The sequence below is a fragment of the Melospiza georgiana genome, chromosome 19 (assembly GCF_028018845.1).
Source record: "Melospiza georgiana isolate bMelGeo1 chromosome 19, bMelGeo1.pri, whole genome shotgun sequence".
In the NCBI taxonomy this organism is placed as follows: Eukaryota; Metazoa; Chordata; class Aves; order Passeriformes; family Passerellidae; genus Melospiza; species Melospiza georgiana.
The window spans coordinates 7,299,733-7,324,152 of record NC_080448.1 but is presented as its reverse complement, the minus strand read 5'-3'; the positions used below and the strand labels follow the sequence as shown (position 1 = coordinate 7,324,152).

Here is a 24,420-nt window from a genome sequence, read left to right as displayed (position 1 = left end):
AAAGAGCTGATGATTGCAAAACACTCTTTTCTCTCCACTAAGTTACCCAAAATAATAAAATCGGTTTTCTTTTTTACAGAAGTATTCACCCACGAGGATGCTGTGGAATCTACAAGCTTCCCTTGCAAAGCAACACAGACATGCAAGTGTCATTGTCTCAGCTGCTGAAAAAAGAAATGAGCTCAAAGGAAAGGGATAGCTCTTTAATGGCACACAGCATTCCTGCCAGATCCAGCTCCATCAGGCTCACCAGGACAGCTCCAGGTTCCACCAGAGGACTCGTCTGCTTTGGTGATGGGAGAAGGAAGCATTCATTTCTGACAGAAAAATGCTACAGCCAATTAAAAAAAAGAAAAAAACCAAACACCCAAATGATGAAATAGTACAGGACTGGGCTTGTTCTCCCCAGCAAACCAGGCAAAAGGCATTGCAGCAATGCACAAATGAAGAAGACACAGTGGCAGATTTCTACAGTACTTGCTGTCACTCCTTTACCTCCTTGAAACTTGCTTTGTTAGTCCTTCAAAGTCTTGTCTCATTAAATTCCCTGTCACTGTTCTGTTTTAGGAATGTCCTTGTTAAATCTAAAACACCTGTAAGCCTTCCCTGGGCACTCCTGCCTGTTATTGGGAAAAACACGATCTTGGCACTTACTCAAGCTAAGGTGACAGATGCCACTGAAGAAAGTGTGAGAGAACTTCCCAGCCTCCTGCAATTCCAATTTCTACATCCCAAGCTGTAAAAATACAGTAAAGAACAGCAAAAAAAAAAAAAAAAAAAGAGAACATAAAAGCTAAGGCTGTTTTCTTTCTGGTTATGTATTTATAGAATACTTGCTTTGGAACAACGGTGATCAACATTCTCAGTTCCTGTTGTGCTTTCCTGGATGTCCTTGAGTCAGCTGCAGGTACCCACATTAATCAGCTCTGCTCTAGGAATGAGCTGCCAGTTAATTGTGGATGCACGGACAGCCAGGGAGTTCTGACAGGTAAGACAGGTCCTACACACACACATACACACAGAGAGACCTTTGGGACAGCCGATGCAGTTTCACTTTTGGCAATGGAATATTTTGCATTTGTAAAAAATACAGATTTTTGGCTACCAATATTAAGGTAGATAAAGTTTTGACCTTGAACACCACGGCAGTGTCGACTTAAGTACCAAGTGTGTGGGACCAGAACCAGGGCAGAGCCCCCAGCACGTGGAACAGCACAAGAACCCACAGCTAGAAATGGCAGGCAAGTAGCATTTACAGATTTAAGCCTCAAGAAAATCCATCCCTGGTGCGTCTCACCAAGCAGCAGACCAGGTTATTTTGCTCTCAGCCCTGGCTGAGCTGTGTGCAGGCTCTGTCACACCACCTGCATGCCTCTGTCATGCCCATCCAGCTGCACTTTCAGTTTGTGGAGCTCCTCGATCTCCCGGTTGTGCCGCTCCGTTTTGTGCCGCACCAAGGAGCGGTAGAAGTGGATGGTGAAGACGACAAAAATCAGACCCACAGGGACCATGATGATGGTGGACACCAGTGCTGACTGCCACCCTGCGTGGCTGCTGGGCTTCTCCACGTTGGTGGTCTCGTTTTTCAGGATGGAGCCCACTGGCAGGAATTTTATCCAGCACAGGAGCACGACTTCAGCGAGGAACAGGAGGATGCCCAGGACGGTGGAGAAGCCCCAGGCCAGCTCGATGTAGGGGTGCATGCGCTCGTGGGGGGACTCACTGATGGAGTTCAGGTTGTGGATGTTGCTCACAGCCTCCACGTTGGGCAGGATGCAGGTGCTGATGAGGAGGGCGAAGAGGTGAACGGCCACCAGCACCGTGGTGCAGGCGCTGAAGGCGATCAGCAGCATCTGGGGGTACTTGTACTGCACCTCCAGCTGCACCTCCACCATGGCCACCTGGGGAAGGAACAGAGAGCTTGTCAGCACCTGCTGGCTTTCCTCTTTTCAAGGCTTTCAGCCAGAAAAGCATCTCGATTCAGGAAGAACAACTAAGGTCAAGTACACACTCCAGAGTTTTTTTGGAATGGCAGCCCAGATGGATCACTGCTGTCACCCACGAGGACGCCTGTGCTGTGGCCTTTCTGAGAACGTGGTTTTCTTAAACACGTCTCTCCTTGCCACCACAGCCACAGGAACTGCCCCAAACCCAGCACACAAGAGAAGGATCTCATTAGATGCCACGTGGGGCTGAGAGGCAGCTAACAGCCTGCTATAAGGCACCACCACAGCCTCCAGGCCACTCCTCCCTTGCGGCTGCAGCACAGGAAGTTTCAACTTCAGGCGTGTAAAGAAAAGCTAAACCAAGCAGCTCCTCTGGCCAGTGGCCAGCCAGGTTTCACTGCCCACCATGGGAAGCACACAAACTACAGCTTAAGTTAGCCCATAGTTAAAATAACTGCCTTCTATTCTCAGGACAGTTTGCATTTGTTTTTTTTACAAATATGCCTAGATAAATAACTTGTAAGTTATTTATATCCTCAAATTTCTCCCTTGAGAGGTAATAACTTGGTGATACACCCAGCAGAAGTGGTCAGCTACTGGCTTATGGGTGTGCTCAGCAACTCAGGAGTCTCCTTCCCAAAACAAGAGCTATCCCACAGCAGGTCTCTAGAGCTATTTTTACTTTAATCAAATAAAGCTTAGGAAGCAGAATATGTGCAAGAGAGCAGGAGGCTCTTTTGAGATCAGAACTGGAGTCCTGTTAACTGGTTTAGCTTAAGAATTTTTACAATTAAGCTACCTGTGAAGCAAACCAATACTTCTGTGTGGTGGCATCCCTGAAAAGAAGCACAAACTCTCTGCTAAAAAAAAGACACAAAAGCAGTGGACAAGATTATCAAACATTTCTCTCTAGCAGCTGGCTTGCATCTGTAGCTGCACTTCATGATTGCAGAATTTAACTTTCTTGGCAGCAAGGAAAACCTCTGGTGATCCCAGCTGACCTGCTGCTCCAGCGCAGCACAGCTTGCTGGAAAGAAGCCCCTCTAAAGAACATCATGAGAAGGCAAAGTTTCAAATACGCACTTGATTCTGGGACACAGAAGGATTTTGCAGAACTGACTCACAATTATGTTATCCAGACTTCACAGGAGACTCCCCTGAGCAGCCATTTCAGGCTCTGTATAATCACCTGCACCACTTGCTCTGGCATTACTTGTTCATAATATTATTTAAGCACTTGAAGATTAGGGGTATGCTCATGTTGTCCCTGCTGGAAGCCCTGAAAAGGATTAAAGGGAATGGAAACCAGCTGGCATGACTGCTGCCTTACCTACATTTGCTCTGAAACCCATCAGATCACAGTCAAGTCTGAACACATTTACCAGTGAGCAAGATACAACATGTGTGGAAAATGGTCAATCTCTATAAGTCTGGATTTTATAGCTCCATCAACTATTTAAGACATCAAAACCAGCAAAAATACTGTGACAGTCCTTGGGCATTCCCAGCCTTGTTCTTACCATGAGCATGTTGGGGTTTTACCTTTGTTTTTATCAGCTCCTAGTTGCAGTTTAGTGTAGTAAACAGTACAGAAGTTCATGTTGTATAGCAGAGAAAATCCTTCACAGGAATCCTTCACTATCAATTGCAAGGTCAATTGAAACAGAACAGATTTCACATTGCCTTGTGTGTGTTCCCTTTGCAGTTCCCCTTATATTGATCTGAGAGGGAGGAGATCATGCTCATTCTCTGCTTCACTGTACAGTGAATTTGTGCAGCACTGGGGTTGCCAGTCATGCCCCATCAGCCAGGAAAAGCTGCAGGTACATTGTTCATTATGGGGTGCTGTAACACCCAGAGACACAGCTGAATGGGAATTGTACCTGCATGTCCAATTTATAGCTTTATATTAAAGCTGAAAGCCTGGCTGATGTCAACATATCAATTTCTGCTTGTTATCCTTCACATGAGCAGCACTTTTCAGCTAATTGGATGTTTCCTCCCAGACTAACCTATTCCCCAGGGCGAGCTTCAGCTGTGCAATGTGATGAATTTTTAACACTGACTGATGGCTCAGTAAGAGGTATTTTAGTGAAAAACACCAACAATCCAGATAGGGCAGCAAGGCAGAAAAGCAGTTCATTTAACCCAAACAAGTACTGAAAAGGTGAGTGAGCTCTTATTGCTTCACCCAGCACAGGCTGTCATGTCATTTCCTGACCAGGATAAGAGAAAGAGGACAAGCTGACATAACCCATTTAAAAAATCATTAAATAAGCTGTCTAACCTGTAAAACTATTAATATGTCATGTTTGATACAATTATACTCTTCCATGTAATAGCCCCCTTCATTTTAATCTCTTCCCAGAAGCAACTTTGCAAGGCTGAGCTCTCTGCCAAGCCACGGAATATTTCAGCAAAGACTTGATTTTAAGCTTGAGAATAACCCAGCTGAACTCCAGAATTACAGGATCAGGGGCTCACAACATTTTAGAATTAAACTGCAGTTAAATTACATGCAATGATGGTGAGGTTTAGACCAGTATAGCTGAGACTGTCCACAACAAGGATGTTATTCATTTTGAGAAATTTAGACCAAGACAGATAATATCAAGCAAAAGGATGACAAATGGCTTAACATAAACCATGACACACTCACACAGATGGTTTGGCAGACTGCAAAAACAACCACTCCAGTAGATCTGTCGGGGTTTTTGTTTTGTTTTAGTTTTTTTTTTTAATCAAACACACATCCTGTAGCAATTGGATAAGTATTGAGAAAATGGATTAGCAGTAATAGCTCTTATTTCCATCAGGAAAATTATTAAGCAGGTTTCCTAAGTTCCCACTGAATTTCCTTTATTTGCAGCCTCCTTGGGGCAGGTGCAGCTGCCCCACAGCCCACCTCCAAGCAGCCCTGGCACTGGAATGACCCACAGCCTCCTGACCTGCCCCAGTGCTCTGCCAGGAATACCAGAGATGGTAACGAGGAAGGTTTGCATTATTCTGCAGCCTGTCCAGAAGGAGCTGGATCAGAGCCATGGCCTGTTGATCAAATATCCATCAGCTCAAAATAATTTCAGCCAATATGAAGCTAGCTTGCATCAAACACACCGACAGGGAAGTAAATAAAGCAATAGCCAAGCCCTGGTTGACATTTGTTTATGTAGTCAAATGCACTCGAGGCTTTGGAGAAGCTGTTTAATAGAATCATGGAATTGTTCAGACTGGAAAACACCTTTTAAAGATCACAGAATCCAACAGTGCCAAGGCCACCACCAAACCACGGTCCTAAGTGCCACGTCTACACATATTTATCTCTAAATAACTTCTTTCATCAACAGCCAGAGGTGTTCTTATTAGAGAGTAAACATCCGTGTACAAAACTCCTGCATACCCGTGGAGAAATAACCCAGGAGGAACAAACACCTCAGCTTTTCAATCAGATGGGAAAAAGCTAATAAAGAGAATTCCTTATTGCAAGAGATTTTATTTCTTAGTTACTGATTTCTATTTCTTACATTAGGCTGCTGAGCATAATCAACACTACTTACACCTGTGTATATTCAACTGCACTTTAAAGAGTTCAAAGGGAATGTAAAACCAGTGGTTAATTTTGTGTGTTTGCCAAGGACTTTCAGTAACTTTCTGCTGTAAGAGCTGAGAAAGCATGATCTGTTTTCAGAGATGTGGTTCAGCCCTGCAGTGTGGGTGGGCTGCAAGCCCTGAGTCCCAGTGGTGCCAGTGACAGCACAGCCCAGCAGGGACACTTTGTGGGACCATGCTGATAGATCAGTCCCCAACAATACCAAATGTTAATTTAATAATTGGGTTAAAGACAACACAATTATTAGAACTTATTATTAGAACTCCAGCAACCAGAGGCACACAGGGCATGCAGGTGAGAGGTTTTTTAGAGTAAGAAAACTCCTGCCTGAGAGAAGTCTACAGGAGAGCACCCAGCTTTCTCCAAAAGAAAAGGGACTTTCTGCCCCTGCAGCACACAAGTTTGGTGACAAATCAACACAGACTTTGTGAAAAGCTTTGAAGAGCATCTTTTGCACCCAGCCACTGAGTGGAGAGCAATGACAAAGCAACTGAGCACCCTGTCTCCACTCCAGCCTGCTCCCACTGAAACCCCCGCCTGCAGCTTTCCAGCTTCACTTTGGGTGACCAACTTGTAATGTTATGGATGATTCATGGTCTGGGGGGCTGGGGGAGGAAAAATCAGGGGAAGAAGCTAAAATAAAGCAAGAAAGGCGATCTGGGAAGTTCCTGAAATCTGTCTTTCCCCCCCAGCTTCTGAGCTGCAGGATGAAACATCTCCACATCATGTCCCACAGCACCAGGCACTGCCCTCTGCCCCTGTGCTGCCAGACCTGCCCACTTCCTGAGCAGGAAACCTCTCCCAAACTGGTTCCAACTCTCACTCACAGGGAGCAAAAGGTGAGGGGAGATAAAGGGGCTCACACAGCACGGTGGTGTTTTAATACACAGCTCAGACAGGCCTGAGCACTGGACCACTGACTGTCTCAGTCTTGTTTATTTGCTCACCCCTGACATGGTTCTGACCTATGCAAATCACTTCCAAATAACACCCAATGCTGCACAGGGGAAAGCAAGCTCCAGGGATCACTTCCAACAGGCAGCACTGACAAAAATACACCAGGTTTGGCTCCCTGCAGGCTGCAGAGCCCTCTGACACCGGGTCTGAGGCTCAGGGCCTCTTCTCACACCTCAGTGGCAGAACACGATCTCCCTGATCACGCTATGCAAACTTCACTTTGGCAGACTGTGACCAACCTCCACCTTATTTTAGACACTGTGACCTGAGAAAACACGCAGAGAAATTAAAACAACGTTCAGGACCACAGCAGCCACAGGGGCCTGAAAGTGCTCCACACCCAAGAGCAGCCTTGCATGCATGAGGGCAGCCAGCCTCGGGGCCAGAGGAGGTCCTGGATTGTTTAGCAAGGCTGCTGGAGCCCTTAGGATCACTTGCAGTAGGGGATCAGTATTTTTAAAGGGCTGACTCGGGAGTGTGTGGGTTGGCTGTTAGACAGCTCATGTATCCCTGCTGCAGTGAGAGAGCCAGCCTCAAACTTTGCAGCAGCAGCAGCCAAACAGAAGCCCCCAGGCAGATGCCTCCCTGCTCCTTCCCAGGAAGAAAACACTGATTAATAGTTGATTTGAGGCAACCCAAAAACCTTCACCATCCAAAAACCTATAAAAACACACATTACCTGTGAAAAATGCATATTTTATGATTGGCTTTTTGCAAATATTAAGATGAATATTATATGTGTTGTGTTAGAAAGTTATGCTGTATTAATTCTCTTAAGTAGTGTGTTAAATATAGTTTTAGGTTATAATATAATGTTAAAATAGAAACTATGCTATGTAGGATACTTTTTTTTCTAAAGAAAGGGAGATACCTGTCACAGGACATATAAATCCTTCAGAGAAAGGACTGCCCCATTATCAGAAGAAATGGACTTCTTCCTGCCTCATTCAGGCTTGAAGGCACCGTTTAGGATTCAGAGAAAGAAGTTGACCAGACAGAATCCTGTGTTTGAATGGCATTTATGCATAATGTATGAGATGTATGAATATGCAACAGGCTGTTGCTTTTAAGGGTTAATCCTCTGTTAAGGGTGTCCTTTTTCAGGCTTGTGCTGGCCAGAAAAAGGTACCTGGACGTCCATAATTCTTTGTTTCTATTGTCTCATATTGTCCTAATTCAAATTAGGACAATATATTAGGACCATATGAGACAATTACTCTAATTGTATTACTATTTTTATAACCATTTTATTACTATTCAACTTTTAAAAGTTTAAAACCAAGTGATTGGTGTTTTTCACATTACCATTGCAAATCCAGAGAGCAGAGCAGAGGTTCTGCTGGAGGCTTTCAGTTTGGCTCGGCTCAGGTACAGTTTTCTCCAGGACAGGGCTTGCACAGAGTGGTGGTTGGAGGTGACCAGCTCCAGGTAGCTCCTTCGGACCCAGTCCCGATAATCCATGCCCTTGGTGCCAGGCTCAGAGCAGCAGGCAGGAGTGGAAGGATCCACCGGAACGTTTAATTCAGTGCTCATGATGGGAGAAGTGCTGAGGGAACAAAACAGTCATGCTCAGGAAGGGGGGTGGACAGGATGAGCATTAACTACTGGAAAAGCTGCAGTTGAACAAAGTTCCCCTTGGTCAGTGGAAAATGATGGATCAAATAGCATCAGAGTTGGAATTCAGAACAGAGAAAGAACCATCCATAACTGCCAAAAATGACCACGAGAACTAGGAAGGATTACAAAGGTACACAGGGCAACTATTTCAGCAGGAATTCAGGAAGGCTGCACACCATCTGGATTTTCATTTCAGAGCAGGCACCTCAACTTTGCCCTTTAATTCCTTCTCGCTCATAAAAATTTGTTTTATATAAATACACTTCACCCCCATCTTATCTTTGTTTTGATTTGACTGTTCATGTCCCAGTGCACCAAATGCACCTCCTTAGAGTATCAAACACCAGTTGAGGGAGTCACTTTTTGCTCTTTCTTTGGAAACAATTCCTCCTGGGTTACAATGTGGGGTGTAACCAAACTGAGTGTTCTATTCCCATCCACGTTATTCCTGATGAACTGTTAATGGCCGCTTGCAGGAGCTGCAGGGTGCACACCCGACCCCCCAGGCTGCGAGCTGGCTGTTAGATAAGGGAAGGAGGCAAACCCTGCATTGCAGGGCGGTGTTTTATTGTGTTCACAAATTGCTTCACTCAGCCGTGACACCTACACCCAGCCCAGGGATCATCCCTGCCAATGATGGGCAGCTGGAAGGACCGAGGCCATAAAGGACTCCCCAGAATATCCCGTGACTCAGAGGATCACATCATTCCATTGTGAAATTCCTGGCGCCGGGGGAGGTGCTGAACCTTCCTGCCTGCATCTGACCGTGTGTTATCTATGGGGATATGAGCGACACCTCCACTGGACATGCAGGGGACGATCTGAACTGCCACAGAACCAGATCATCCACAGGAACACTGCTTGTGAGAGGACTGCAACCATCACTTCAACAGCACTGCAACCACTCCTTGATCAGACTGCAGCCACCACCCTGACCCTCACTGGCCAGGCTGTACTCTGACTTTGTGGGTTTAAGCCAGTTTTTCTGTATAATTACAATTCTATATAATTCATCTACTGTAATTTTCCTATTAAACTGTAACTCCGACCTGAAGCCCGTCTCAAGGTATTTTTGTGGGTGATAATGTCTCCCCCTGGTTTATTTCAAACCAGCACATCAATTTTTCTCAACCATTGGTCATCAAAGGTCAGTTTAGATGGGCACAGTGCTCCCTCAGTAATCACAGAGCTGTGCAGGGTTAACAAATGAACTTCAAAGCTTTTGCAGTGGAAGCTAAATTTCCTGAGCTGCTCACACTCCATTTATCAGGCACGTCTGACCGAGAATCCTGTTCTCTTACTTCCACCGGTGGTTCTGAGCAGAGGGCAAGGAAAAGGCAATTCCAAAGGGGAAAGCAAGCTGCTTCCAGGAAATTCCATCATCTTCAGATGGAAGGGATTACACTGAGAGAAGCATGAAAGCAGCAAGAGTACTTCAGGTGGTGGAAGCTTTCAGCACCACGTCCCCAGGCTGCTGCCAAATGGCTCTGGTGATCCCCAGACACAGAACAACATCCATGGAATGTTTTGTGCAAAAATTTCTCAACTCTGACACACACCTGAAACTAACTCAGCCTTCCAAAAAAATGGAAACCACAATTCCTTGTTTAATCCCCTCACTCACAACTCTGTCACTGAGCACTGAGGAGGGGGCAGACCAAGCAGAGCTGCACCTTCTGGCTATGAAACACTCACCAGCTCCCAGGAGGAGATGCTGCCCAGAATCACACCTGGTGTGGCACTAATTAGTCCCAGCACCATCTCTCAAGGTCACAGGCACCTTTCAGCTCTGCCTGCATCCCCCCATGTACAGGGGCCACGTGGGGACAGCTAATAAAGCCATGGCTGCTGGGAGATTGCAGAAGTGGCAAAGATCAAAAGACATCAACTGCCCACAACTCTGAATGCTGTTACTAAAAGGGAAGGAAGCTGTTTCAGGCACAATAACAAAGAATAGCAAATAAAGCACTGCAGGTCTAAGATTGTTCCTCCTGAACATGGGGGGGCTTTTAGGTTCCAGTCCCCTCAGACATAACAAGGATGGCAGCACAGGATGATTCCTGGGCAGGTTTTGACAAGGCCGTTATTTCAGCCCCTGCAACACTCCAGGAAGGCTCCTGACCTGCTCAGGAATTTTCAAAATATTTAAAAGTAGCAAAAAAAAAAAGTATTCCCCAAACAAACAAACAAAAAAGAAAGGCCCAGTAGAATATACATGCCATAATAAAAACAAGAAGAGAAACAATAACAGGGACAAACCTTCCTGCTTGATCTGTGTTTCCAGAAAAGGCACGAATCACCTATTTTACAGAATTAAAAAAAGCCTCCTGGGAGGATTGGAGGAAGAAATAATCTGTGAGCAGCAAAACTGTAAAGCTGTTTCCTGTGACAACATCCTGTGTGGGGCCTGCAATGTATAGCAGGGAGTGAATTCATCCCTTTGTCCCCAGCTGAGACAGTGATGGCCTCTGCTCTGCCATTTAATTTCATAAAATACTTAGGAACTTTCTATGTAGGAAACTTGACCCCTGGGACAAATTCCATTAAAAAGACAAATGAATTCAGAGGTTACAGAGAGAGGGCAAGAGAACCCAATCACATCTGCTTTTTCCCTTAGAAAATAAGCTAAAAATACCACAAGGCTGAATTTTCTCTCTGGAGCAGCTCAAGAGATGTTCTCAAATAAGTAAACAGCTTCAGAACGAAATCCATAAACACAAATGTAACCCAAACAAGCAGTGCCAGGAAGTCAAACTCACCTTGCTGGCTATGGACATGGAGGGACTGGATGGAGGGCTCCAAGGGCTGAAACACAAGACCAAAGAAGAATTTTACATGCGCTGTTTCCAGAGCAGTTTTACTCTGGAAATACTTTGCAACCTGTCATCTGCAGCAGGGGAGGCTTATTCTGGAGATTTCACCTTCCTGCCTTGCAAAGTTAAAGGTTTAGGACACTTTTTCTTACAGAAATAACTATCCTACAGGGTTTTACTGCACAGGGCTGTTGAGCTCTGAATGGGGAATGAGGAATTCTCCAGACCTTTTCCTCAGGCAGCCCTGGCAAAGTCCATCCCAGCTGTGTCTTCACTGCACCACCGACGCATCTGACCCCACTTTATCTCGCACTGGGAGGACAGAAAGCTCTCTGTGATTGCTCCCTTATGTGGATTTTCTTAACCTGCCAAGTGCTGTCCTTTGGAAAAGGGAAAGCCTTTGCCTCCTCCCATCTCAATGCCTGTGTGGGGATTTCTCCACAGCTGGGAATGAAGGCGACAGAGTGGGTCCCCCTCCCACCGCTGCCGTGCTCAGGCACCACAGAGCGCTCTCTCTGCAGCGCTGGCAGCTCCTCGGCCTGGTTTCAGATGCCAGGTCCCTGCTCAGTCCCAGGTTTCTGCCCCACACTCCCAGACTGATCTGTGGGTTTGTGCCAGTCCCTTCCCTCCCATTGTTCAAGCCCCTACAGGCCATGGCTAAGCTAAATCCCGACTCGGATGAGTTCCAGCCATCTTTGCCATGGGAAATCTCTTCATACATTCTCTTCTGGCTTGGGACTCCTCCAAGCAGCCCTGCTGGGGTGCAGAGCAGCCAGGCAGGGTATGAACACCCCATAGGTGTGAACACCACCCCTGTGGCAGCAGGGCATCACTTCCCAGGTAGGATGGGAGCCCCTGGTCCCACGGCCACAGCTGGGCTCCTCCTTCCCCGCCACCCTCGGCACACGCTGGGCAGGAGGCGACCCCACACTGCCAGGATCTCCCCTCCAAAGCAGCCTCAGACAGGGCACCCCTCAATACAGGATGAGAATCACTCCCAGCGAGGACCTTTCCCTCCAAAGGCAACCTGGACAGAGGATCTTTCCTAGACAGGACACAACCTCCTACCACTGCATCCTGATCCAGCATCCCAAGGATCCTCCACAACTCCTCAGCCAAGATGGGACCCAACACTTCAATCCCGTTCTCCAAAATCAGCCTGGCTCAGGGTCTTGTGCTGGAGATGTCCCCTCACAGCGCTCCAGCGAGAGCATCCCTGTCCGGGTATATCCCACAGGAGCCTTCTGCATCCCTCGGCACCTCCGAAGCACGGCCGGACAGGACGGACCCTTCCCGGTCACCCCGTCCAGGTGCAGGGGATTGTCCCCAGCCAGGCGGGACGAGGCGCCCATCCCGGCACCACCATCCCGGCACCACCGCCCCGGCACGGGATTCCCTCCGCCCGGGCAGGACGGGGCGCGTCCCCCCCACACCGCCCCGGGCAGGGGAATCCCTGTTCGAGCAGGATCAAACCAACTCCCCCCAGCAGCCCGGGCAGGACGAGACCCCTCCTCCCGGATCCCACCTCTGCAGGACGAGCCCGCCACCTCCCGAACACGCCTGAGGGGAAGCCGCCCGCTGCCCCAGAGCGCGGGCCCCGCTGGGGATGAGCTCCCTGCGGGCGGGATGCGGCCCCGGGGGCGGCGGGGGCGGGCCGTGTCTCACCGCGGTGCTGTCCGGGGGCCGTGCCGGGAGCCCCGGCAGAGGGACCGGGTGCGGAGCCGGGGCAGGATCGGGATCAGGATTGGGAGCGGGATCGGAGCCGGAGCCGCCTCCGCCGCTGCCACGGCAACGCCGGGCACCGGCCACGTGACCCGCAGGAAACGGGGGGCAGCGCCGCCACGCCCCCGCACGTGACCGATCGCTCATTGGCCCGCGGTGGGGATGGCCACGCCCCCTCAGCGAATGGGGCGGGGCCTGGGGACGCGACCCCCGCCCTGCCGCAGCCGGCGCCCCCCGCCCCGCCCGCGGAACCGGGGCCGCGCTCGCCCCCTGCGCACACCGGGGAGCCCTTGGGGGTCTCACGAAACGGGGATGGACTCGGCGGTTACACGGAAAGAACATCCCTCCGGCACGGAGCCGTGCCCGCAGCGCTCGGGGGTCCCGCTGTGAGCATGCATCTGTAAGGGGGAAAAAATGTCTGCGGTTCCCTAAGGTCGCAGTCGGGCTAAAAGCCATCCACTGGTAAAGGTGTTAGTGGGTCTGGACCTTGCGTTATCTCTAAATCTTGCCACAGAGAAGGTATTGGTGCAATGGGATGCAAATGTGCTTTTATTACAATTATTAATTATACAGCAAAAAGTTGCCACTTACATAAGTCAAAAGGCAGCGCTGCTCTGCCTCCGCCGGGCTGAGGCTCCTCCGGCTGAGCACAGGCTCCCTGCGAATCCCGACTGCTATCTCCCTGCACTCCTCCGCTATTGACTCAGCAGGAAATCCTGTATAAACCCATCAAAAGGATAGGGACAGCCTTATGGGAAAGAGAGGGAGTTCCTGCCCTGGAAATGAGATAAAGAAAATGCTGAAAGGCAGCACAATGGGTCAGCTTTATAACAGGGTAATCCCATCTTCCTGAATTCCATTCTGCCTGGGGGAGGGAACAAAGGATAACAATTCTTAAAGACCTAATAAAGAGACAGATACAAGTTATCCTGAGTGTGCTTTTCACCTCTGAGAGCAGGAACACACCTGCTCGGTTTCAGCACAAACACTGCTCTCAGGCTCCTACATTTGCACAAACACACGTACAGAGCAATTTTAGCCCTTGAGGGTTAATCTCCACCAGAGAACGGAGAGGGACTCCTCTAGAAAAGAACCCAGAGCACGAATTTAGTGTAAGCAGGTCAAACTCCTTGGCAGTTTCAAGCCTGTAAGTTATTACTGCTTTCTTGGTGCCCTATTTGGAATAGCAATCAGTTGTAGAGCTGCTCCTATTTTACTATGCACAGGAGCACTTCCCCTGTTCTACTCCACGGATGAGGTTTTCCCCGTTTTGAGGTCACATAGTATTTGCATTTTTATTCTAAACGAAGAAACATCCCTTGAAACCTCCCTTTGAAGTGCTTTGTATTCTCAAACAAGCTCCTACTGCCACGAACAACCACAACAGAGTGTTTATGGGAATTCACAGCTACACCTACCAAATGCAGCTCCTACTGCTACACTCAGCCACCCCGGCGAGACAGAGCGTGAGGCAGATGCCACCTTCACCAACATGCTCCTTTTGCTGTTTATGGATTTCAAACTCAGCATTCCCAGAAAACACAGCATGAATTATTCAGCACGGGCATCTCAGGGAGGCAGGATGAGGCCACACAACCTGAATTTGTTCAATCACCAAGACAAACTGGAGTTCACCTTCCTCATGGCTGAGGGAAGTGTGTCCTCACTCTGCTTAATGCAGAGCAGCACTCACTCAGCTCAGAGGCAGAACATTTTTATTTGTGAGACTCTCAGTTCTTTGCCCATAAAAACCCCTCATGTTTTTGTGGCTCATCCTACAATATCCACAGCGTTTGCCTGCCCTAAGGGGGATTCATGTGAAGCAATGCTCATAACTAATCTCTCCACAGGGAAAATGGATCCTGCATCTGAATGGAACACTGCCACAACTTGCAGCACTGAGCAGAAAACAGTTCCTTCCAGATCTCTATCCTGAGGGAGGCAGTGGGGATATGGACCTGGCAGGTCAGAAGTTATCCAGCTCTGAAGCCCTTGGATATGTACAGAGGAACTAAACACAAACATCACTTGCACTTGGTCACATCTGCTTCCCAGCCACCATGGTAATACCATGGAGAAGCCATTACATAAAGCCAGCTCAGACAAAATGCAGGATTTCTGGCAGCACTATCCAACAAAGGCGAAATCTAAAAAGAGATTCTCCCTTTTTACTGTTTTTGCTTAAAATAATTTGGCATTAACCAAGGCTTGAGAAGAAGTAGCACCGCATTCTGGATGCAAGGCTCTGGGATGAGCATGTCTGAAAGCCAGCAGGCACTTCTAATTAAAGATACACTGAAGAGACAAAAACCAGAGTTACAAGTAAAACCACCACTGCATATGCTTTAAGCACCAATAAGTAAATATATAGAGAGATGTTAAGATTCCTACCAGGGAATCCAAGGTGCAAAGCAGAGCGCTCAAGCAGAGAGAAAGGCAGGTGTCATCACAGGAAGCTGAGCACAAGCAAAATGATTCCATTCCAAGCCTTTCTGCCACAGGATTCGGAGGCTTTACACACAATCTTTGGGAAAAGGTATTGTTCTAATTCAAAAGCAAAAAGTAACATGCAGCTTACACCTTTTTCCATATTTTCATGTGTGCCACATCACTTGATCTCTTTGTCCCTTCCTGCAGCACTGCAGCATCTCTTTTATTTTACTGAAATCCTCTTCCAAAAAGAAAAATAGAAGACAGAACAATCCAACACATCCCTTTTATTAATTTAGAAAACATGGAAGAAAAGCAATAGGGAAAGTTTTAGCATTAAAAAAGGGATCCAGATTAAAAATCTATAGAACTTGTCTAGCAACATAAACTGATTTCTTTGGGTTAGAGATGACCCCATACAAAACCCCAAATGCAGAACACTCACAGTGCAGGAGAGTCTGGCTACAGACCACTTTTCTACTTCAGGTTAAACTCTTCCCCTAGATTCACGTATCCCACTGCTACCAGCTTCAAGATAAGTAGAATACGTAGCCTTCACAGTAATATTTCCCTTAAATGGTAATAGTTATGTTTTAGCTTTCAGACAGAAAAAACACTCTGGGCCATTTCAGAAAGAACTCTAGGGTCATAGAGACTTATGGCTGACTCTTTAGAGCAAACTTAGAGCAGACTGCACAGCAGTTATACAAGCAATTAAGAAAACATCTCTTATTTGGCATTTCTCTATCATTTTCTCTCAGGCCTGTGACGTGAAGGCCATGCCCCGCTAAGCAGATGTAACGTACGCCAATGGGTTCTGCTTGGCTGAGATGAAAGATTTTCATGCTCCTGAATATAAAGCAATGAACAGTGTTTCCAGCTGTCCCTGGAAGGCCTCATCCTCTTCCCATTACAAAACTTGGCTCTTCAGCATCATCTTCCTTCTCTTCCTCCTCCTTGCTATCCTCTTCTTCGTCATCCTCGCTGCTGCCTTGCTCTTGGGATTGCCCAGGTTCTACAAACACAAACAGGATGAATGGATGGATGAGCTGCTCCCACCTGGCTTCCTTGTCAAGCATTTCACAGCAAAACACTCTCAGGTGCTCAGCAAATGTGGATTAGGTCAGGCTAATTAGCACAGAGGGTAACATATTCCCCTGTGTCTCCCTTGTTAAGCATCTCACAACTAAGCAGTCCCAGATACTCAGGAACACAAATCAGGTTCTATTAATTCTACCAGGTGATGAGGAGCTCAGAATGTCAAATTCTCCCTTGGGGAATTCCCTTATCTCCAGTACCAAGTCCATCATTAAACAGCTCCACCTCCTCTGGAACATTATTTCTTTCTAACAGAGGCAGTCAAACACTGAGGTGATGATTATTTCATTCCCAATCTCACCTCTGCAGGCTGGGATGAAATTTGAAGGATCCCACACAGCACTGGGAAGGCACAGTCAAAACTCAGTGTATTCCTACAACCTGTCCAAGTTCACAGAAACTCCACGAGGTGCCATAAACTTTTACAGACTGTTTGCTATACTGCCAGTACAGGAACTCATTAAGATATGCCTAAGGTTAACAAGGGTCACAGAAAACTTGTGAAGTCTGCTAAAAAACCAGGACACATATACTAGAAATTAAATAACCGATAACAAAAATGAGGAATGGCATAAAGGCCATTTTTCTGCTCTCTCCTCCTCCTCAGGCCCAGTCACACTCTGTGTCCTGACCAGTTCACGCGGGATTCAGGATCAGTGGTCTGATGCCACCGCGTGGTGAAGTGCTGAACTTTGAGCGTTTACTGGGAGTTTGCTCATCAACAGCTGACCTCATTCAGCGCCAACCCTTATTCTTTATGTTTTTACTACAACAAGGATGAAACATGGCAATTCAGAGGTTTAATTTATTCGTTCAAAAAGGAAGATAAATGTTTTCCTGCTATATCAAACAAATACATTTTAATCAAATTGAAAAAACTCTCAGATCACAACCCAGGGCACACAAAACTAAAAAAAGCTGCTCTCAGTTGACCAAAAATGGCTAAGAGAGAACTCCTCTCCCCCTTGATATTATTATTTTACATATAGAACTCTTTTACACAGACTGTAAAGAGTTAAGAACTATTACAAAGACCAAAGAGTTTGGATTCTGTCTTTCAGGAACTTGTGCCAAACAAAACCACTCCTGCCCCACAACGGGTACAGGGCAATCCCACACCTCAGTGCCAGTCCCTGATCCAGCTCTCCTCTCTCCCAGCCACTCCCTAAGGGATGGGTATTCTGTTTGTTCACTCAAAATGAACAAATGTTGACTCATACTTAAATTCTCCTCCCAGTTACAATTCATAAACGAGTAGCTTAAAAAAATAAAATAAAATAACAAGACCAAAACACCCAAAAAATTCACTCTGCTACATTCACTTGCTGTCACATGTAAAATTAACCTAACAATTTTTCCTCCCATGTTTACATGAGAGGCTGGCAGTGGTTCAGCTGAAACAGATCCAATTCTGAAAAGCAAAGCACAAATAAGGTAGAACTGTCAGGCAAGCCACTATTCCAGCAGAATTACCAGAAACTGCTGTAAATTTAACATTAACCATTTGTGTGCTAATTCACATTGAAAGAGTAAGCCAAAATATACTCACTGGAAAGAGGCAACAAATATGCAAAAGTCTGAGCAAACAGTTACACTGACATTGCTGAACATTAATGTTGCAGAAGAACAGAAGCAGTTAGGTTTTTCACCTTTATTTCTATGAAATAAAATAGTCCTGTGGAACAGATAGTACCAAGGTGGCTCAATTTCTTACACATAAAATTATAATTTTGCTGCCCAAGTTCTGCCTTTTTTCCACCAGTTTTCCCATACACATTCAAAATATACTTTAAAAAAGCACAGCCTTGAACAATCCTGCCTTTCTGAACCTCAGGTGAAGTTCTGAATCTGCAGTTCATCAGAATAGCTGGGGCAAAATATCCACAAACTCAGATTCCAGAGTTTGCTGTCCAAAATTCCCCCTAATAAATGGAAAATATTCACAAACAGCCAAGTTATTTGTAAGATTAAATCTCAACATAGATGGCTTTCAAAGAGGATTTTGAAACATCAGCTAAAATAACAAGCTTAAGGCTCAGGCTTTAATCCATGTATTGAGAATGCCTGGGATGGGGGGTGGAACAAAACCTTCTAAGCTTCAATGAAGGAACAGAACCAAGTCCTGAGAAAAGTAAACTAAATTTCACTGACCTTTTTCCTGCTTCTTTTGTTCAAGTTTATTTTTCTTAGCTTGCAGTTTCTTCTCTTTTAACTTCTGGCTATAAAGCAAAGAGAAAAGACTCTGGCAAATCCAATGTTGTAAAGCTTCTGCACATTCATGCACTGATAAAGGACATATTACAGACATCCTGGAAAAGCTGATTTCAGAAGAGAAGTTCAATTTAAATTTGGCCTCAATTGAAAATTCAGCAAGAGCAAATTTAGCATGTGATCAAGAGAAACTTTTCTATGTTGTTTTCAGATTAATGGATTTTTTTAAAGCCTTTCATGACTCCACTGCAACCAGAACTATGATACACAAGAATCTCCAAGAACACAGATGGAACAAGAATGAAACTGCCCCCACATTTTATCTACCTAGGCTAATAAACACAAAAAGAAAATGGTGTTAAAACCCAGACTGCAGAAACTGAACACTGGGGGGAAAAACCACCAGTAATACACACTTCAACTGAAGAAAATCAAAATAGTGCAGTATGCTCTGACCTTCCTCTTTGGCTGTGCTTTCTCAGGATGTCAGGCCCTAGGAGTAGCACTGGGGGTAAGAGGGAATTTCAATTCATACAACCCAGCTCTCGTTGCCCAGCAAAGGCAACCTGGGAACTTAATGGCAGATACAGGCAGAGCAGCCTGACATTCACATGCTCCTCTCTCAACAGCACAACTGAATTCTCTTGAAACAGAGAGCCAGGAACTGAACCTGTTGGGTCAGGACAGAGAAGGGTGGTGAGGGAAATTAGAGGGGCTCCTGCAGGGCAAAGTCACACCATGAGAGCATAGCAGGGGGACATGGAGGTGTTGGTGTTTAGGTAGCATCTGCTGTTGGAACAGTTGTTCTCCATCTCAGCCAGGGAAGAGGCAGCAGGCCAGATCTGACTTGCTGGCCATCTGTTGGACCACATTAAATTAAACTAAGATGGCAACAGTGTTTGTGTTGTGCACTTTAGTGTTAACATGGCAGTGAGCCACTTTGCACAGGCCTTTCCACAGCAACTCTCAGCCACAGCATGCAAAACAGCAAGGGAGAGGCTGCTCAGAGTCAGACCCTGGCAAAGAGCAGAGGCACGAATCCCTGCTTCTTCTGAAACCTATCCTGGACACAGAGAGTGGGATTTAAATTCTTGTGTCACTGCACTACAAAGGTCAGTCTATTTCTTGAGAGCATCAATCTTGTAAGTGCTTCATTTTGTCTAAAATTTAAAGGAAATATGGATTTAATATTTTTTTAGTATTTCCACCTAACTTATTAGACTTGGCTTGCCAGACATTTCATTGGGGTAGGCAGAAGCAGCCTACCCATGAAGCAGCACCCAATTTTGCACTGAAACTGCTTGGTACCAAATCATTCAGACATAAACTCAAGCCAGATATAGACACAAACCTTTCCTGACACTGTTAAAACAAATATGCAGCAAGGCATTTTGCAGTCAAGACCACAGTGTCAGCAAAAGCAGCTCAACCAGTCCAAAGTTATCCTGCAAGCAATGGCACGGAAAAGAAACCACCCCAGCAAAGCCTGTCAGGTTTACAGCTACCTTTGGAAACCAAACATTGACATTGACAACTTTAATTTCCACAGCCAGACTTCCCAGCTGATAGATGCAGACACAGAATGACAGTGTTTATCCAGAGCATGCAGCTACAGATGAGGCACAGGGAGTGAGGGTTTCCATGTCAAGCCTCCTGGGAAAGATCTGCCCTTACCGCTTCCTTCTGCGTTTTGCTGTTTGCTCTTCTGCAATCATCTTATTCCTCTCCAGTTTCTTCTGGAATTCCTCATCTAGTCTTTGCTGTAATTGATCACATGTCATACTTTGGTCACAATCTAAATTAAAATACTTATTTTAAAAGTCATGTCCTTTTAGGGAGAAGTATTTTAGCAAAATACAGAAGGGAGCTCTGCCAGATTTTGCCTGGCTTCTTTATACAAAGCCACGTTCCTAGGGATGGCTCCTGTACAGACAGCATTTTTAACCTGCAACCTGAGCCAAACATTGGAACCTTCTGAGGGAGGAATCCTCACCAGAGCAGATGAGGGAGGCTGGGCTTCTGCCCTAATTAACGTTTCAGTAAAAACAAATGAATAACTGGAGACACAAACATTAACATACGGACTCATCTCGGCCAAGAGAGAGTATATCAATAGTGTTTCCTGAAACAGGGGGCATTCTACTCCATCAGGACTTAAAAGAAACATCTGAACTCTATGCACAGGCACTCACTTTGTTTCTGAATGTGCAAGGCAGTGTTATCAGGGATTTCTAGCTTTTGAAGCATTTTCAAGTCAGCTTGAGAACACACACATTCCCATGAGGCCTTACAGCGTGCTAGGACCCCAGGGAACACAGGAGATGGAGCACGTCTGACACAAAGCACCAAATGTTTCAGTACCGACACAGACACCACGGATCACACACTCCTACAGACTCCTCTGACAAGGGAATTATTTGTACATGGCTTTCAAAGAAAACACACATTTGCAAAGAACAACAAATAGTTGAGGGGAGGGGGGAGTCATAAAGAGCTGTGCTGACCTTCTCAGCCATGGCATCCATGAAATCTTGCCTCTGGTACTCTCGCCGACGGAGGTGCCGGTACACGTGGAACTCCCCGCTGCCAGCCCCAGCACTGGAACCTGCAACAAGGAGAGCTCAGTCTGTAGGAAAGGAGGTAAATAAACGTTCACAAATCACTGCAGCTGTGTAAGACATGGTGTCTAGTGCAATACAGCACAGCTGGACACTGAGGGATGGGACACAAGAATGGGCACTGTCAGATAAAAACCTACCAACAGCACACGGAGTGTGTCACCATTGTAAACTCAGCTCACAAGCAAAAGCAGAGTGAGCTGCAAAGCCACACACTTTTGGGTCACTGCAGGTCCTACAATCACCCCCCTGCAGAGCCCACCCTGCACATCAAGGCAGGCAAAGAACTGGAGATGAAATGCACTCCTCAGTCTCTTACAGGCAGAGGTGAGCTACAATACCCTGCTGATGTTGCTTCCCACTAATTTTCAGCACTTCTCAACATAAAATAAAGGTCAACAGAAAGGTGGTAAAAGGTGATCTTGTACTTTCCCATGCAAGACACATCCACTGACAGTTTTCAACTGTTTCTTCATAAATTAAACTCCTACAGCTCTCTCTTCCTAGCATTCATCATGCTGAAGCCTTGCAGGAGCTTTAAGCATCGTGCTCCACTCTCTTCCCCCATCCTGCCGAGCCCTTTCTCAAGGGAAAGGAATACAAACCTCAAAGAAAACACCCAATTAAAACCCAGCAGCTGGGACTGCAACAAGGGTGCTCTTGACACCAACAGAGTCCCAGCATGTCAGGTACTCCCAGAAAAACAAGACCATTTACTCAAGCACACAGCAGAGCTATTTGAAAAAGCCATGGGAGAATTACTATAAGCAGATTATATTCAGAAGCATATAAAAACTTGAGTCCAAGATCAAATATTCTGAAATAAGAACAGGTCAACCTCTAGAAAGGATGGAGGTCTCAAAGAAAGACAGAACTTCTACATGCAGGCAGTTTATACCACAGCAGCTCCATTTAATCCCTGCAGGCAGAAGTCAAGTGTACACAGAGCACTTGGGTCAGGTCCTGGCACAGCTGCCAGCTCCCTACCTGAGCACACACATTCACACCTGCTGCATGTGCCTGCTCCTCACAGCCTGAGATTCAGGCTCAAAGCAGTCCAAAGAAGGACTTCACACTGCCAATCTTCCAGAGCACTCTCAGATCCATGGAGAGGACAGATTTACTCATCATCATTTACTTGTCATCACCAAGAGCAGCAGCTTATTGCACTGCAGGCAGCCCACGTGCTGCAGTGCCACGGGCTTTGTTCTCTCTGCATTCTGACAGCCAGCAAAAAAGTGGAATCAGAGAACCAAATAAAACTTGAAAAATCAACTCTCAAAGCACATTTCACACCTCTTTTCTCCAGCAAAATGAGCAGCAGAAAACCACCTCTGTCCTTCCCTGCTAAACATTTTTCTAAGTTAATTGTGGCTGATACCAGAGTTATCTGAAGAACAGAATCTTTACCCATGACATCTCTAACGAACTCCGGGGGAGGTCGAGGTGCCCATTCATTCAGTTTTTCAGGAATTGGTACAGTCTTTTCCTGCAAGAACAAACCAAGCAGCCATCAGTATCTTCCAGGAGCAAAGTCTGCAATTTTAACACTTTGTTGAAAGGCGGGGTACGTCTGACAACAGCCTCTTCCACCAACTGACAGATCTCAGGAGGAGCACAGCTGCAGCAATTTCTTCATGCACAGGGATCAGGAGCAGGCAGAAGAGGAGAATCAGAAGGGATCCTCTCTGTCCCTCACATTCAGGCCTGCAGGTCAACAAACCCCAGGAGGATTAGGAGTGTCTGTGCCTCTTTTCAGCACGGCAGCTAGAAGGAAGCATGTCAGCACCTCCAAGCACTCACAGGAACTGGTATAATTCACTACCAGCAGTCTGGGAAATGATGAAAGGTGTCTGAGCACCTTCCATGCCAGAGCTAGAGGACAGGGAGAGCAGGGGAGGGAGAACACATGGTGCAAGGTCAGAGGAAGAACGTGCTGCAGGCAAGTCTCAGCCTGCTCCAGCACACGCAGAGCAGGGGGTGAGAGTCTCCTCCTGGCAAAAAGCTCCTCAGGAAAGGATCAGAACACCCAGATGGAGGACCAGGGTCATGCTCCCACACATTAAAAGCAGTGGATAGAGGAAAGACCAGCGGGCAGAGCACCGAGGGGCCCCTGTGCTCCCAGAGAAGCGTGTTTCTCCTCACAGCATCCCAGAAAAGACGGGTCCTTCCCCCCTTACAGCAATACACAGTGTGGGGGGGTCGGTCCCGCTCCCCTTGGGGACCCGGCAAGGAGCAGGGGGCGTGTGTCGATCCCGTCATGGAACCGGGAAGGAAAAGGGGGGGTTGGCTGGTCCCTGTCTCTTCACAGACCCCCGGGAGGGGGTGGCGGTTCCTCTTCCCTCACGGACACGGAGAGGAGAGAGGGAAGGCTGGTCCCACTCCCCCTCACGGACCCCGGAGGAAGGGAAAGGGGGTGTGAGTCCCTCTTCTCTCACAGAGCCAGAGCTGGCTAGTCCAGGCGTCCTTCTCCCCTCACAGACACCGAGAGGGTCCCAGTGTCCCTCTCACCTCACAGACACCGAGGGCGGAGGGCTCGGTGTCCCTCTGCCCTCACAGACCCAAGGGGTGGCTGGGGTGGGGGTCTCGGTCTCCCTCTACCCCTCACGGACCCCGCCGGGATCTCGGCGTCCCTCTCCTCTCCCGCCGCCCCGGGCCGTGCCCCGGCGGGTGCCCTCACCGGGTTCCTCATGAGGCGCTCGAGGCGGAGGCGCTGCTCCTCGGCCGCGCTCCTGGGGATGACGAGCGGCTGCGGCTCCTTGCGGGGCCGGGGCGGCCGCGGGGCCGAGGGCGCCGCCATGTTCCGGCCCTGGCCGCGCCCCGCCCCCCGTGACGTCACGGCGCGCGACGCGGGCGGCCCCGTCATGGCGGGTGCGGTGAGGGCCGGACAGGGGCGGGGGTTTTGTGAGGGACCCCCGTGTGAGGGAGCCACGGAATCCCGTCCGTGAGGGGACAGGGACGCCGAGGAAATCCTTGTGGGGTCATCGAACCCAACTTCTGCCCTGTCACCACCCTGTCAATCAGAGCACTGAGTGCTACATGTCGTTTCTTGAACACCTCCACGGACAATGAGTTCACCACCTCACTGGGCAGCCTGTGCCAATATCTAATCACCATTTCTGTGAATAAATTCCCCCTCCTAATGTCCATGCCCTGCAGCCTGGACGGAGGCTGAAGGCAGAGTCACCAAACTGTATAGTTGGAAGGGTCCTCTGGCAAGGCAGGGGACACAGGAACGTGTCCAGGTGGGCTTGGAATGGCTCCAGACAGGGACACTCCACCGCCTTCCTGGGCAGCTTGTCCCAGCTCTCTGCCACCCTCAATGGGATTCTTTGAAGGCACAGAGTCACAGAATTATTGTTCAGGTTGGAAAGGACCATTGGGGTCACCCAGTCCGCCCT

At 47.5% G+C, this 24,420-nt stretch overlaps 2 protein-coding genes across 4 annotated transcripts; both read right to left on the bottom strand.

Annotated features, from left to right (window-relative positions):
* Positions 1 to 1,025: 1,025 nt before the first annotated feature.
* Positions 1,026 to 15,280, bottom strand: ORAI2 (ORAI calcium release-activated calcium modulator 2). Of its 3 annotated transcripts, none has more exons than XM_058037466.1 (4): positions 13,254 to 15,280; positions 10,887 to 10,932; positions 7,816 to 8,056; positions 1,026 to 1,901 (listed from the first exon to the last, which is right to left on the bottom strand). In XM_058037466.1, the coding sequence occupies exons 3-4, from the start codon at positions 8,041 to 8,043 to the stop codon at positions 1,356 to 1,358; spliced, it is 774 nt and encodes a 257-aa protein (XP_057893449.1). In that variant the 5' UTR covers positions 8,044 to 8,056; positions 10,887 to 10,932; positions 13,254 to 15,280; the 3' UTR covers positions 1,026 to 1,355. The 3 variants fall into 3 exon arrangements, with proteins under 3 accessions (XP_057893449.1, XP_057893450.1, XP_057893448.1); XM_058037467.1 differs by lacking the exon at positions 13,254 to 15,280 and adding an exon at positions 12,606 to 12,731; XM_058037465.1 differs by lacking the exon at positions 13,254 to 15,280 and adding an exon at positions 12,466 to 12,598.
* An 84-nt stretch (positions 15,281 to 15,364) lies between these two features.
* PRKRIP1 (PRKR interacting protein 1) lies at positions 15,365 to 23,831 on the bottom strand. Its single transcript, XM_058037468.1, has 6 exons — positions 23,700 to 23,831; positions 22,430 to 22,508; positions 20,906 to 21,006; positions 20,076 to 20,161; positions 18,342 to 18,409; positions 15,365 to 16,107 (listed from the first exon to the last, which is right to left on the bottom strand). Exons 1-6 carry the CDS (start codon positions 23,817 to 23,819, stop codon positions 15,989 to 15,991), a joined length of 573 nt encoding a protein of 190 aa, XP_057893451.1. The 5' UTR covers positions 23,820 to 23,831; the 3' UTR covers positions 15,365 to 15,988.
* Positions 23,832 to 24,420: the final 589 nt, after the last annotated feature.